At 50.3% G+C, this 16,591-nt stretch overlaps 1 protein-coding gene across 1 annotated transcript in view; it reads right to left on the bottom strand.

Annotated features, from left to right (window-relative positions):
- Positions 1-16,591, bottom strand: part of CLSTN1 (calsyntenin 1) — a 72,793-nt gene that overhangs the window by 35,225 nt on the left and 20,977 nt on the right. Inside the window, 1 exon segment of the mRNA XM_063943834.1 lies at positions 8,813-8,935. Within this exon segment, the coding sequence (XP_063799904.1) occupies positions 8,813-8,935 (123 nt within the window).

Genomic DNA, 16,591 nt, shown 5'->3' with positions numbered 1-16,591 from the left:
AGTCACATCTATTCCTATATACTGGGAGATGGCGGTGCGGGGGAATAACACGGGGCAGTGCAGCCAGTACAGTATATACCCAGGATAAGGCAGTCACATCTATTCCTATATACCGGGAGATGGCGGTACAGGGGGAATAACACCGGGCAGTGCAGCCAGTACAGTATATACCCAGGATAAGGCAGTCACATCTATTCCTATATACTGGGAGATGGCGGTACGGGGGAATAACACGGGGCAGTGCAGCCAGTACAGTATATACCCAGGATAAGGCAGTCACATCTATTCCTATATACTGGGAGATGGCGGTACAGGGAGAATAACACGGGGCAGTGCAGCCAGTACAGTATATACCCAGGATAAGGCAGTCACATCTATTCCTATATACTGGGAGATGGCGGTACAGGGGGAGTAACACGGGGCAGTGCAGCCAGTACAGTATATACCCAGGATAAGGCGGTCACATCTATTCCTATATACTGGGAGATGGCGGTACAGGGGGAATAACACGGGGCAGTGCAGCCAGTACAGTATATACCCAGGATAAGGCAGTCACATCTATTCCTATATACCGCAGACGCAGCAGGGAGTCTGTAAGTGGATCTCTCACCTATAGCACGCTAAGGTGTTACTTACCTTGCACTGTGCCACCTTTACCCGTGCAGTCAGCTTGCTGGAAACAGGCTGCTACGCCCGGGCTACACCAACACCCACAACACAGGACACTAAAGCCACAAAAGGTACGACGTGCGGTGACCAGACCTTGTACGCACCTAGATGCTCTGTGACTATGTCAGCACAGCTTTACTTCTCCCTGACACAGATGGAGAGCAGTCACTGGCTAGTTACAGGGGTGCTTGGACGCCGCCAATACATGGCCAGCCGCCGGTCAGACCGCCAGTCACTATGCCACCAGTAAGCCAACACTCAGGTGAGAAGAGACTCATTTCTTTATATAACTAACTTCTGGTGAAGTGATAAATGTATAGTCTGCTGTTAGTAAATCACTACCAAAGCCGCCATTTGGTCTGCGGGGCAGATGCATTGCTTTGCTGGACACACCAGAGAGAAATGTACAGCTGTAGTGTCCATACTAGCGACCCCCCTCCAATGAGAATGCACAGGTGCCAATTAGCAGTAACGAAGCAGAGAGCTGTCGCCCTATTAGAGAAATATTCCTTGCATTAGATCACTCAGTGTAAGCACCCCCCACCCCAGGTTCTCCCAGCGTTACATAAAGTAATGGGGGGACGCCATGCGCTCACGTCTCAGTAATCAGGATTCTAGCTGCCTGATCTCTCCCGTGTCTGAAGCACAGTAACAGCAGGTGGGAAACCTTACATCCCAGGCAGGCCTGGTACAGGACAGGACCTGCAGCTCCTCCCATTCTCACGCCGATCACTGGGGGTCCTTCCCATTGTTCTGCTGTAGGGTGGGGGATGAACGGCTCAGGGCTCATAGCGAGGCTTTGTGTGTGGCTCAGACTTGCTTGTAATGCAAATACACAGCAGCAGACTCCTATTACAGGAGACAGAGACGCCATTACATAAGAGATCACATACATGCTCGGCTACAGCTCTATGGCGCAGTAATGGCCAGTGTGATCCCTTATCAATAGCAACGTGCCTTCCACCAGATCCCCTGACCAAGCAAGGCCAGATCTTACCGAGCGTATGCAGCCAGAGGAAATTGCTGTGACACGACAAGACATGGCTTCCCAGTAATACGCGCCAATGAGACAGGGGGTGTATGGCCGACCGTCTGCTCGGAGGATGTCTCAGTCCCAGGAGAGACCCCGGCACGCACATGCACTATATGCAGAGGACATACACACCCTGACCGCTCTGCAGGATAATCTGTGGGGTGTGCTGCAATAATTAGCTGGGTAAATAGGAGCCAGACACAGGGGGTGGTTCCCACAGGTCCTCAGAGACTGGTAACACAAGTAGACGCTCTGCAAGCTCAGCGCTCTCTCTCTCTGCGGCTCAGCAATCTAATTGTCAGCCCAATTTAGCCCTAATTACCGAAGCAGTGAATATAAAAACAAATGGCTTATAAAATAGGTACCGTGGATGCTTAGTGCGGCAATAAATCACTGCATCAGCTGCAGGGCCACCCGCCAGTGTCACACAGCGGGTTACAGACACGCCGACACAGCAGCGCGTCATTCTCTTGTCTCTGACTGCTCATTAGGTGAATATGCTTTCACAAAGTTGCGATTAATACATTTTGAATGATATATTGTTATTATGTAACAGGTTCATCCATAAAGGGAAAAAAACAAAAACATCACGGAACATAAAGCCATACAACATAACGCTGGTATACACATGGATTCACCACTGTACAACATATCTCACCGTAACATGATGTGAGGAGGGGAATGGAGGCAGCAGGAAGCCACAGACTGAGAGTTATATAGTGGGAGGAGCAGGGTCCCCAGCAGCACAGAGTATATCAGGAGATGAGTGATGTATCAGTGAGGACAGGGCTGCATGTGACAGGGGCAGTGATATGATGTGAGGAGGGGAATGGAGGCAGCAGGAAGCCACAGACTGAGAGTTATATAGTGGGAGGAGCATGGTCCACAGCAGCACAGAGTATATCAGGAGATGAGTGATGTGTCAGTGAGGACAGGGCTGCATGTGACAGGGGCTGTGACATGATGTGAGGAGGGGAATGGAGGCAGCAGGAAGCCACAGACTGAGAGTTATATAGTGGGAGGAGCAGGGTCCCCAGCAGCACAGAGTATATCAGGAGATGAGGGATGTGTCAGTGAGGACAGGGCTGCATGTGACAGGGGCAGTGACATGATGTGAGGAGGGGAATGGAGGCAGCAGGAAGCCACAGACTGAGAGTTATATAGTGGGAGGAGCAGGGTCCACAGCAGCACAGAGTATATCAGGAGATGAGTGATGTATCAGTGAGGACAGGGCTGCATGTGACAGGGGCTGTGACATGATGTGAGGAGGGGAATGGAGGCAGCAGGAAGCCACAGACTGAGAGTTATATAGTGGGAGGAGCAGGGTCCCCAGCAGCACAGAGTATATCAGGAGATGAGGGATGCGTCAGTGAGGACAGGGCTGCATGTGACAGGGGCAGTGACATGATGTGAGGAGAGGAATGGAGGCAGCAGGAAGCCACAGACTGAGAGTTATATAGTGGGAGGAGCAGGGTCCCCAGCAGCACAGAGTATATCAGGAGATGAGGGATGTGTCAGTGAGGACAGGGCTGCATGTGACAGGGGCAGTGACATGATGTGAGGAGGGGAATGGAGGCAGCAGGAAGCCACAGACAGAGTTATATAGTGGGAGGAGCAGGGTCCCCAGCAGCACAGAGTATATCAGGAGATGAGTGATGTGTGAGGACAGGGCTGCATGTGACTGGGGTAGGGACATGATGTGAGGAGGGGAATGGAGGCAGCAGGAAGTCACAGACAGAGTTATATAGTGGGAGGAGCAGGGTCCCCAGCAGCACAGAGTATATCAGGAGATGTGTGATGTGTCAGTGAGGACAGGGCTGCATGTGACAGGGGCAGTGACATGATGTGAGGAGGGGAATGGAGGCAGCAGGAAGCCACAGGCTGAGGGTTATATAGTGGGGGGAGCAGGGTCCCCAGCAGCACAGAGTGTATCAGGAGATGAGGGATGTGTCAGTGAGGACAGGGCTGCATGTGACAGTGGCAGTGACATGATGTGAGGGCGGAAATGGTGGCAGCAGGAAGCCACAGACTGAGAGTTATATAGTGGGAGGAGCAGGGTTCCCAGCAGCACAGAGTATGTCAGGAGATGTACAATGTGTCGGTGAGGACAGGGCTGCATGTGACAGGGGCAGTGACATGATGTGAGGAGGGTAATGGAGGCAGCAGGAAGCCACAGACAGTTATATAGTGGGGGGAGCAGGGTCCCCAGCAGCACAGAGTATATCAGGAGATGAGGGATGTGTCGGCGAGGACAGGGCTGCATGTGACAGGGGCAGTGACATGATGTGAGGAGGGGAATGGAGGCAGCAGGAAGCCACAGACTGAGAGTTATATAGTGGGAGGAGCAGGGTCCCCAGCAGCACAGAGTATATCAGGAGATGAGGGATGTGTCAGTGAGGACAGGGCTGCATGTGACAGGGGCAGTGACATGAGGATGAGGAGGGGAATGAAGGCAGCAGGAAGCCACAGACTGAGAGTTATATAGTGGGAGGAGCAGGGTCCCCAGCAGCACAGAGTATATCAGGAGATGAGGGATGTGTCGGTGAGGACAGGGCTGCATGTGACAGGGGCAGTGACATGATGTGAGGAGGGGAATGGAGGCAGCAGGAAGCCACAGACTGAGAGTTATATAGTGGGAGGAGCAGTGTCCCCAGCAGCACAGAGTATATCAGGAGATGAGGGATGTGTCAGTGAGGACAGGGCTGCATGTGACAGGGGCAGTGACATGAGGATGAGGGGAATAACAATGATGTGTTAATGCAAGATTTCTGCTTACCTGGATACTATAAAGGTGTTTTGGCACCAGTATTTCTAAATCCGATACATTGCATCACTAGTAACCTCCATTTATTTTGTATATAAAGTAGGGAGCAATCACAAATTTGAAAAGAAGAAACTGCAGTACCTGCAGAATATTTTGCATGCCTACAATATGACGCGGTGGCTTTATAATGTTGCTATAGTGCTGCTACAATATGAAGGGGATGCAGAACAATTTTACTTGGAATGAAATAAAATAAAAATATGAAAACATAAAATTGCTTTGCCTTACGGGACAATGGAATAGAGATCCATAAAGACACCCCACTTGGATCTATGCGATGTAACCCTGCAGCGCTCAGACAGCCTTATCCCAGGTGCTGAGAGAGAGGAGGAGACGGGGGAATGAGGCGCAGATCCCATGTGGGCTACGGGAGCCTTTGATTCTCACATCACATGTTCCAGCCTGCAGTAAGACCAGCAATAATCCAGTCTCATTTACATTCCACACACGGCCTCCTTCCACTCCCTGCAACTTCTCAAAGTCCTTTACTCGCCGACTTCAAGGAGGTCGTCTTTTATTCCTTTTAAAGATGTTAAACTTAGATCCCCGTGAGCTTCGGGGAAGAGCTGGCAGAATCTGTTACACCTTAATGAATGGCATGTCCCGGTAGTATCACGCTATGGAGGAGTCAGGTGATATAAGCCTTCTTGGCTTATTGCAATTAAAACAATCAAAACTATGGAAAGCAATCCATATACAAGCTGTATTCTAGCAGATGTAGCCAAGCCCTTGTATAAATAGAAAACAACCGTGATAGCATTGCTAATGGAAACACAAAGACCGCGGCTTATATTTATCACAGAAACACCCGCAAAGCGCCCGGAGGAATTCGCTAACTGCCCACCACGGCTTTATACGGACGCTGAATGCCGGCACCGCAGGGGGGAGATAACTGGAATTGCAGCTCTGGGTGTGACAGTCCGGCACGCTATTATTTCTGATTGTCCGTAATGTAATACTGTAGCCAGAATAAGCACACAGCCCGAGTGTACCCGAACAGAATATTTCCCTGTAATCCGCAGTTTCTCCTACAGCAACATCATGCGGCTTCTGTGGGAGCACAAAGCAACGACTGCAAACAGGACGGAACACACAAGAGTGTGAATGGGCAGAACACAGCTGTGGGTTTATTCAGGGCCAATGTTGTGCTGCACACGGGAAGTGGTGGTCCTGTCAGCACGACATACGACCATACCAGATCCAGATGTTCTGCTAGCTGCCATAGGGCATTCCAGTGTGCAGCAGACACTACGTCACTCTCATTCCTACAACGACATTTTTGGGCACCGTGGCTGCTTGGCACAAGGACTCCCCGGTACTAGGGCTCATGTACAGGCTGGTGCCCAGTCGCCGGGAGAGAAAAGCAGCATGGATTGAATTAATCTCACCCCGCTCCTACCCCATAGTCTGCAAGCCCTGGGTGGCTAGATGTACACATACCGTGCAGAAAGGATATTGTGTGGGCCATGAATTATACATGAACGTGCAGATCTATCACACAGCAGCATTCCCAGGGAACAGAGACTCCGCACAGAGACCAGTGGGTGACAGACTGTCCTCTGTTCCCGCAAGGCTATGCTCATTAACTCCTTACTATTCCACAGCAGCCAGAAACCTGTACGTGAGCCACAGCAAAGAATGATCTAATGTGGTGAGAAGCACCTAAGCAGCTTAACATGTCTGTGCAACCGGATCCTGCAGGAAAACATTTCCACCGAACGTAATGGGCACTCAACAAAAACACCTACTGGAGAAGCTAAGACAAAGGGCCGGCTATCTGCGCTGCTGGGGGAGGGACAGAACAAGGCCTTTCTGTTTACTGCTGTGATGTGAGCAGTCCCTGTGACGCAGCTCTCTGGGAATGTAGCCTGTGCCAGCACCAGGCGTGTAAGGACTGAAGATTCATATTCCGTGGATGCTCGGTATATATCCAGGAACCGGTCCAGCACTGGGCCGACCAATGATCAGCGGCGGTGCCAGAGGCACATTTATTTAGGAAATGCATTGGGTGTTACCTCTCGTCACAATGTACGCCCCGGGTCATATCTTCTCCAGACTAACGTATGCTGCTTCCTGTTTGAGGCATTAGAACTATGTATAGGTGAATACAGATATCGCTCTGAATGACTGAGGGCGTAATTCAAACGTGACCGCTGCTGTGCGTTTTCGCTCAGGGGGCGATCAGATCTGAACTGCACATGCAACGCAATGCGCCGGCGCGTTGGACGACTGCACTGGGCATCGGTGCCTAGCGATGGGATGTTGCGAAAAAAGCGATCGCACGGGCGATCTCAAGGTGACTGACATGAAGAGGCCGTTTGTGGGCGGCAACTGACCGTTTTACAGGAGTGTCCGGAAAAACGCAGACGGGCTCAGGCGTTTGGAGGGAGGGTGTCTGACGTCAGCTCAGGCCCCGATCACCAGGAATCCATCGCAGCGGCTAAGTCAGTCCTGGGCTGAGCAGAGACTGCACAAACTGATGTTTGTGCAACTCTGCTACAAATGCGATCGCACACCTGTACACACCTTTTCCCCTCCCCCTGTAGGCGGCGACTATCTGATCGCAGGGCTGCAAAAAACACACCCTAGCGATCAGGTCTGACTTACCCTCTAAATCCATTTTCACAATAAACAAAAAAAAGTTATAATAACTCCACAAAATAAAATCTCTGGTTCGTGGATGGAGGGTCTAGCTAACCGAAGCTGCGAGGCCCCTACGCCAGTCTCCCATTTGTGCTAGTTGGCATTACCCATAAGCGGACCACACGGGTAAATCCAGTTACCCACGACAGCACAACGTCCGAGTGGTAGTGGATCTGGGGTCTGGGACTGAGGGTCGACAGCACAAAGGTCGACACACCTTAGGTCGACATGGACAAAAGGTTGACATGGACAAAAGGTCGACAGGAACAAGGTCGACATGGAAAAAGGTCGACATGAGTTTTTTATGTTTTTTTGGTGTCGTTTTCTTCGTAGAGTGACCGGGAACCCCAATTAGCGCACCGCGTCCCCTCGCATGGCTGGCTTCGCTCACCATGCTTCGGGCATGGTGCCTTCGCTCTGCTACCGATTCGCTCGGCACACTTTACCGTTCCAATCGTAGTCCACGTGGATCGTTAAGTATGAAAAGGTTCAAAAAAAGAAAAAAAACGTGAAAAACTCATGTCGACCTTTTTTCTGTTGACCTTTTTCCTGTCGACCTTTTGTCCATGTCGACCTAAGGTGTGTCGACCAATTGGCGGCGGCCTAAGGTGTGTCGACCTTTGTGCGGTCGACCTGGAGTCCGGATACCGTGGATCTGGCCTGATTGCTGTACCGCTGCCAACGTTTGTATTGTGATCTATTAACATGTCTTCTATCCGCAGTGTAAGCTAACGGTAGCGTATCTTACCCATCGCAGCTACATCCAGTGGTAAATACTGCATTATATAATGAGGAAGGAACACTGCTGTGTAAGACACCAGGGGCCTAGGTGCCATAATAAGAGCGCTAATAATAACTTGCATCAGCTAAGCAACCTACCAGACCCCCCTGAGATATCTGGCACGGCCTGTCTATGTAGAGAACACTCAGCCCGGAGTAGCGGATCTTTTATGTACGCAGTTGCATTCGTTTGTGGGGAGTTCCGCTCTCGCTCTCCTGTAAGGATATTATTAGTTATACAAGTATTCTGCATCAACATGGCACATGCAAAGAGCAGACCATGCACGGTAACATCACCCTGGGACACGCAAGGTAACGTGTACGATCACCGCTGATATTTACACTCTGCAATCACCACTTCTACAATACACATCCTATACCCCCTGTCCTCTCCCATATGTCTCACAGACACAAGGAGAAGCTGCCACGCAGAATTAGATGAACAATTTGATAGCAAACGGAGTGGAACAATTGCTGAGCGGTGAGGTGCTGTCTGACAGGACGGGCTCACAGAGCCGGGGGGCTAGGAACCCACCGAGGCGGAATCTGTGCAGCCAATGAGGTGACGCGTGTGGCTGGTACGCGGGACTAAAAGCCAAGGTCGTTACTGCTGATTAGCAGAATTCTGTATCACATAGACAGTTACATCCTGTGCATCCCTCAAACACTATGCAGCAGCACCCTACAACACAGGAATCACAGCAGATTACACATATATATTTATACACATACAGGCACATTAGTTACAGAGTATAACCACCCCAACACTGCGGTTGATAAGCTGCAGACAGTGTAACAGGTTCTGTGTTATTCCGCTGCACATAACTGGTCACCAGACGCGGACTCAGACGGGGGTCTCATACCTGCGTAACGTAGGGGAGCATCCTTGTCTAGTGCTATTAGAGGAGGGTCCAGCAGAACCGCATTATCGTTTTCCGTAACAATCCCGTGATACGTCGTTTCAATCCATGGTTTATGTTTATTAACTGCAGGAAAGAGGAGGAAACAGCACAGTCAGAAATCAGTCAAGTGCATTTTATTTAAAAGTGATTACAGAGAAAATGATGACTTGTATAGATGAAACTGAACAGTGTAAGGCATACGATATGGCGTCTGGATGGTCAGGAGACTGAAGGGACCAGAGCGCCCTCATCCCTGGCAGCAACGGTCCCTGACAATGGCCGATGTGGCCTCACACTCAACACTTCTAGGTGACCTATAGCAGGACAGATCGCACTGTAGGCGCAGGACAGACCGCACCGCAGGCGCAGGACAGAAAGCATCAGATGTACAATAACCATCACTGAATCAGACCCATAAAGAAGAAAAATCAGGACTATCAATTAGTAAACAAAAAAATAAATATTGGGTATTACGGCTGCTCTCTGCATCTACACGGACAGTGTACATGTGCAGATAGGAAACATACCACAAGTAATAGTGCAACACTCACACGCTCTCTTATGCTAATACACCCTAAATGCAGGTAATAGTGGCTAATTACCAAGCAGCGGAGATTAGCAGACGCTCTGGCAGTGCAATATCCAGCGCAGGACACTCCTGAGGCTAATCACACTGAAGCCTTTATCTGCTGTAATCTGCTTATCTGTGTTTTTACATGTGTGCAATTGCTGCAATCAGAGCCGAGTCCAGCAGCAGATAACGTCCAGCAGCAGATAACGGTGACTGTGCGTCTGCCCTCACTAATCGCCATTTCACAATAAACACGTCATCAGGCCCTTCTGTATACTGCACTGCAGCCGGTAACCACACCCCCCGCAGACTAACACTAACACACACACATATATACTGCAATACTGCAGCCGGTAACCACACACCCCGCAGACTGTAACACTAACACACACACATATATACTGCACTGCAGCCGGTAACCACACACCCCGCAGACTAACACTAACACACACACATATATACTGCACTGCAGCCGGTAACCACACACCCCGCAGACTGTAACACTAACACACACACATATATACTGCAATACTGCAGCCGGTAACCACACACCCCGCAGACTGTAACACTAACACACACACATATATACTGCACTGCAGCCGGTAACCACACACCCCGCAGACTAACACTAACACACACACATATATACTGCAATACTGCAGCCGGTAACCACACACCCCGCAGACTGTAACACTAACACACACACATATATACTGCACTGCAGCCGGTAACCACACACCCCGCAGACTAACACTAACACACACACATATATACTGCACTGCAGCCGGTAACCACACCCCCCGCAGACTAACACTAACACACACACATATATACTGCACTGCAGCCGGTAACCACACCCCCCGCAGACTAACACTAACACACACACATATATACTGCACTGCAGCCGGTAACCACACACCCCGCAGACTGTAACACTAACACACACACATATATACTGCACTGCAGCCGGTAACCACACACCCCGCAGACTGTAACACTAACACACACACATATATACTGCACTGCAGCCGGTAACCACACACCCCGCAGACTGTAACACTAACACACACACATATATACTGCACTGCAGCCGGTAACCACACACCCCGCAGACTAACACTAACACACACACATATATACTGCAATACTGCAGCCGGTAACCACACACCCCGCAGACTGTAACACTAACACACACACATATATACTGCACTGCAGCCGGTAACCACACCCCCCGCAGACTAACACTAACACACACACATATATACTGCAATACTGCAGCCGGTAACCACACACCCCGCAGACTGTAACACTAACACACACACATATATACTGCACTGCAGCCGGTAACCACACACCCCGCAGACTAACACTAACACACACACACATAAATACTGAAGCCGGTAACCACACACCCCGCAGACTGTAACACTAACACACACATATATACTGCAATACTGCAGCAGGTAACCACACACCCCGCAGACTGAAACACTAACACACACACATATATACTGCAATACTGCAGCCGGTAACCACACCCCCCGCAGACTGAAACACTAACACACACACATATATACTGCAATACTGCAGCCGGTAACCACATACCCCGCAGACTGTAACACTAACACACACATATACTGCAATACTACAGCCGGTAACCACACACCCCGCAGACTGAAACACTAACACACACATATACTGCAATACTACAGCCGGTAACCACACACCCCGCAGACTGAAACACTAACACACACATATATACTGCAATACTGCAGCCGGTAACCACATACCCCGCAGACTGTAACACTAACACACACATATACTGCAATACTACAGCCGGTAACCACACACCCCGCAGAAAGTAACACAAACACACACATATATACTGCAATACTGCAGCCGGTAACCACACACCCCGCAGACTGTAACACTAACACACACATATGTACTGCAATACTGCAGCCGGTAACCACATACCCCGCAGACTGTAACACTAACACACACATATACTGCAATACTACAGCCGGTAACCACACACCCCGCAGAAAGTAACACAAACACACACACATATACTGCAATACTACAGCCGGTAACCACACACCCCGCAGACTGAAACACTAACACACACATATACTGCAATACTACAGCCGGTAACCACACACCCCGCAGACTGAAACACTAACACACACATATATACTGCAATACTGCAGCCGGTAACCACATACCCCGCAGACTGTAACACTAACACACACATATACTGCAATACTACAGCCGGTAACCACACACCCCGCAGAAAGTAACACAAACACACACATATATACTGCAATACTGCAGCCGGTAACCACACACCCCGCAGACTGTAACACTAACACACACATATGTACTGCAATACTGCAGCCGGTAACCACATACCCCGCAGACTGTAACACTAACACACACATATACTGCAATACTACAGCCGGTAACCACACACCCCGCAGAAAGTAACACAAACACACACATATATACTGCAATACTGCAGCCGGTAACCACACACCCCGCAGACTGTAACACTAACACACACATATATACTGCAATACTGCAGCCAGTAACCACATACTCCGCAGTCGATAACACACACACACATACTGCAATACTACAGCCGGTAACCACACACCCTGCAGCCGATAACATATATATACACACATACTGCAACCGATAACACACACATACATACATATATACACACACATATACATATACATACACACACACACACACTGCAACCGGAAACCTACATTTAGAGATACTTCAGCCAATAAAACAGACCGATACACTCACCCTGCAATACGGCATCTGGTTAACACACACACACACACACACACACACACACATACTGCAATACCATTCACAGCCATGAACAAAACACAGCCAGCCACACTGCGGGCAGGTCCCCCAACACAGCCAGCCACACTGCGGGCAGGTTCCCCAACACAGCCAACCACACTGCGGGCAGGGCCCCCCCCCCCCCCCCGCCCCATGCAGCCAGCCACACTGCGGGCAGGTCCCCCAACACAGCCAGCCACACTGCGGGCAGGCCCGCCCTATGCAGCCAGCCACACTGCGGGCAGGTCCCCCAACACAGCCAGCCACACTGCGGGCAGGTCCCCCAACACAGCCAGCCACACTGCGGGCAGGCCTCCCCCCCCCACGCAGCCAGCCACACTGCGGGCAGGCCCCCCACCACGCAGCCAGCCATACTGGCAGCCACAGCAGTAAGGGGGTTAATCCCTCGTGTGCCGCGTCTTTTCAGTATGACCTATCGGTGCTAGGCGCCATGTAAATGGAGGTATATATGTAATAACGGTGAGCTTTGCTTGGGTGGAATTGCCCCATCAAAGTAAAGCAACCTATCCACGCTTTCCTCTAGCCCCTAGACAGAGTTTATATAGAAGAGCACGGTAGCTCAGCAATAGGAAAGTTTCCAGAGCCCCATAAGCTACACAGCACCTGCCCCAGTGGCCCGTTATGAAGATATTAAGGTTCTGACACAAGGGATATTATTTATTGCTTGGGCTGGTGGGCCACCAGTTCTAGTCAGGCCTTACTGCTTTCACCCTGGCTAATATCACTCCCTGCAAGTGGTACAGGCGAGTGTTGCTGCATAGCGGGGGCACAATGCACTAAGCTGCTGGACATATTACCCCATCTGATCTGCAGCAAGAAGTATCTGAGCCATTATCACTGTAGTGACCTGAAGCCGCCACACAGGCGCGTCCCATTCTCTGGTCACTCACCAGCCAAACACGAAACTCATTTATCAATTTAGACAGAACGACTGGGTAGCAACCCGGCTGCTTAGGGAATGAGCGCGGATCGTGAGAGAGGGACAGAGGGCACGCTAAGGCCTAGTCACGCCTCTCCGGTTACTTCATGAGACTTCTGTTACATAACGTTCCACGCTGCCAGATCATTCAGTATGTAACCTGACAGACATCCTACTTACAAAGTGACATTTCAGGAAGGAAACGTAATAACGTCACCTAATGCTACCTTTGTAATGTACATTATGGGGGGTCATTCAGAGTTGATCGCTAGCTGCACCGCAGCGATGAGGAAAATAAAAACGGCACTTCTGCGTATGCGGCACAATGCGCACGCGCGATGTACTATTACAACGAACAATGTATTTTTACACAAGGTCTAGCAAAGTTTTTCAGTCGCACTGCTGGCCGCAGAGTGATTGACATGAAGTGGGCGTTTCTGGGTGGCAACTGACCGTTTTCCGGGAGTGTTTAAAAAAACACAGGCGTGCCAGGAAAAACGCAGGCGTGGCTGGGCGAACGCAGGGCGTGTTTGTGACGTCAAAACAGGAACTGAACAATCCGAAGTCATCGCAAGCGCTGAGTAGGTTTTGAGCTACTCTAAAACTGCACAAAAAAAACTTTGCCGCCGCTCTGCGATCCTTTCGTTCACACTTCTGCTAAGCTAAGATACACTCCCAGTGGGGGGCGGCATAGCGTTTGCACGGCTGCTAAAAACTGCTAGAGAGCAAACAACTCAGAATGACCCCCTATAACTTCAGCTCAACACCTATACTTAGATCCACTCAGTGAGAGAACCAGGTGAGGATCAGCACCTCCAACCTCTCACAACACCTCTGTGCGCCCAGCAGAGCACGCTTAGCCTGGCATCAGCTCTCTAGCTGCCCTTCATGTAGGGAGACAAATGGCTGCTGCGTGAGCGCACACTGCGCTGATAAATGGCGGTCGCGCAGCGTTCTGCTATATGCGATGCCGTGCTCCTGGGTGTGGGTCTGAGCCACTGTACACATAAGTATTTTCTCCATGTATAGAGCCCGTTCTCCCATCCACACATGGGGGGGTCATTCCGACCCGTTCGCACGCAGCGGTTTGTCGCTACGGTGCGAACGGGTCTGGAATGGGCATGCGCGGCGGCCGCACTGCTCACGCGCGGCGTCCCTGAGTTACGTCGCGCTCAACGAAGAAAGCGGTCGCAGAGCCGACCACAAGAAGACTGACAGAAAGAAGGTGTTCCTGGACGGATCCGGACCGTTGCCTGCCGTTTTCGGGGAGTGGAGAAGAAAACGCAGGCGTGTCCAGAAGAACGGAGGGCGGATGTCTGACATCAAAGCCGGCCCCAGCATCGCAGAGATCGTCACACAGGGTAAGTATGTCCAGGACTAGTCTTGTTCTGCTTGAAATTTTTGTAGCTTAGCAGAGCTGCACAAGCGATCGCACCCCTGCTAAGCTAAAATACACTCCCCCATAGGCGTGTGCTAGATGATCGCACCAGCAGCAAAAAGTTGCTGGCTGCGATCAACTCGGAATGACCACCATGGTGCAGATCCTTGCTTAGCACCTGTCTCCACGGGATGCGGTCATTAGGTTGACCACTATTGGTCGACACGGTCATTAGGTCGACGTAGAAAAGAATGGACGTGGGAAAAGGTCGACGTGAGTTTTTCACTTTTTTAAAAATTTTATTGAACTTTATCATACTTAACGATCCACGTAGGCTACGATTGGGAATAGTAACCTGTGGCGAGAGAAGCAGTAGCGCAGCGAGACATCTTGCCCGCGAGCCATGCGAGGGGACACTGTGCACTAATTGGGGTCCCCCGTCACCTTATGAAGAAAACGACACCCAAAAAAAGTTACAAAAAAACTCATGTCGGCCTTTTTCCATGTCAACTTATAGTGGTCGCCCTAATGACCCATACCCTGTCTCCACGCCATACTAGTGGGGAAATGTACTAAGCCTTGGAGAGATAAAATACCACGAGATCAGCTCCTGTCATTGTACACATACAGCCTGTAACAGAGCAGTTAGGAGCGGATTGGCTGGCATTTTATCTCTCTCCACATTATCACGCTCCAAGGTTTAGTACATCTGCCCGTAGGTTTTTAAACGAGAACTCCGCCCAAAAATGCACTGAAGGATGTGAGACCTGGTGGGAGCGGTCAGACTGGATCTGATAATGCCGTTACTTTATTCACCAATAATTCTGTATAGAAAATAAAGAAGACTTATAGTCAGTCCCAACAAACAGCCCCTCACTGCGCGCCAGGGCCCGGATGACACAGCCGCGCCAAGCAGCTTTTTCTTTCAAAACGTGCGACTTATTCACATCGCTAAAACTGGGAGCAACAAAACTGCGTCGTTAGACTGCGCTGATCAGTTTGAGGTGCTCCATCTGTGGCTTGGTACGTGTGCATATTACATAGACAACATTGGTGGTCATTCCGAGTTGATCGCTCGCTAGCTGCTTTTAGCAGCATTGCACATGCTAGGCCGCCGCCCTCTGGGAGTGTATCTTAGCTTAGCAGAATTGCGAACGAAAGATTAGCAGAACTGCTAATAAATAATTCCCTGCAGTTTCTGAGTAGCTCCAGACCTACTCCTAGATTGCGATCACCTCAGTCCGTTTAGTTCCTGGTTTGACGTCACAAACACGCCCTGCGTTCGGCCAGCCACTCCCCCGTTTCTCCAGACACTCCCGCGTTTTATCCTGGCACGCCTGCGTTTTTTAGCACACTCCCTGAAAACGGCCAGTTTCCGCCCAGAAACACCCACTTCCTGTCAATCACACTCCGATCACTCGAGCGATGAAAAAACATTGCTCGAGCTTGTGTAAATCTACAAAGTTTTGTGTTTAAGTACTTAGCGCATGCGCGCTGCGTACCATGCAAAATTTTGCAGTTTTTTCAATTGATCGCTGCACTGCGAAAATCGGCAGCGAGCGAACAACTCGGTATAACCACCATTGTTCATTTAACATAAATGACTTTCCTAGAAATAAGAAGCGCTGTAATACGCTGAAATCTCAGAGGTAGGCCGAGAAATGATCAGGACTGCGTCCGGCCTCAGTGGCGCATGGGTCCAGCATCACCCGAGCCATCCCATAAGAGGCCAGACAGGAGGGGAGATGGCGTATAATGTGGCTGCCATCACTCTCCTGTGTCTCTGTAATAGTAATGGAGATCTGTTATGTTACGGAGAAAGGAAGCGGCACTGAATGAGCACAGAAGACGGTCAGCACAGTCAGAGCACGGCTTAGGAGGTGATACTTCATATATACAAGTACAATGTATAAAGGGTTCGGTGTTGGAATATCAGCAGCCAGGATCCCGGAGGTCAGAATACCTACCCCGGGATCCCGTCTGCCA

The sequence above is a fragment of the Pseudophryne corroboree genome, chromosome 10, assembly GCF_028390025.1.
Source record: "Pseudophryne corroboree isolate aPseCor3 chromosome 10, aPseCor3.hap2, whole genome shotgun sequence".
Classification (NCBI taxonomy): Eukaryota; Metazoa; Chordata; class Amphibia; order Anura; family Myobatrachidae; genus Pseudophryne; species Pseudophryne corroboree.
The sequence above is the reverse complement of the archived record's forward strand: the minus strand, read 5'-3'. Positions and strand labels throughout refer to the sequence as shown.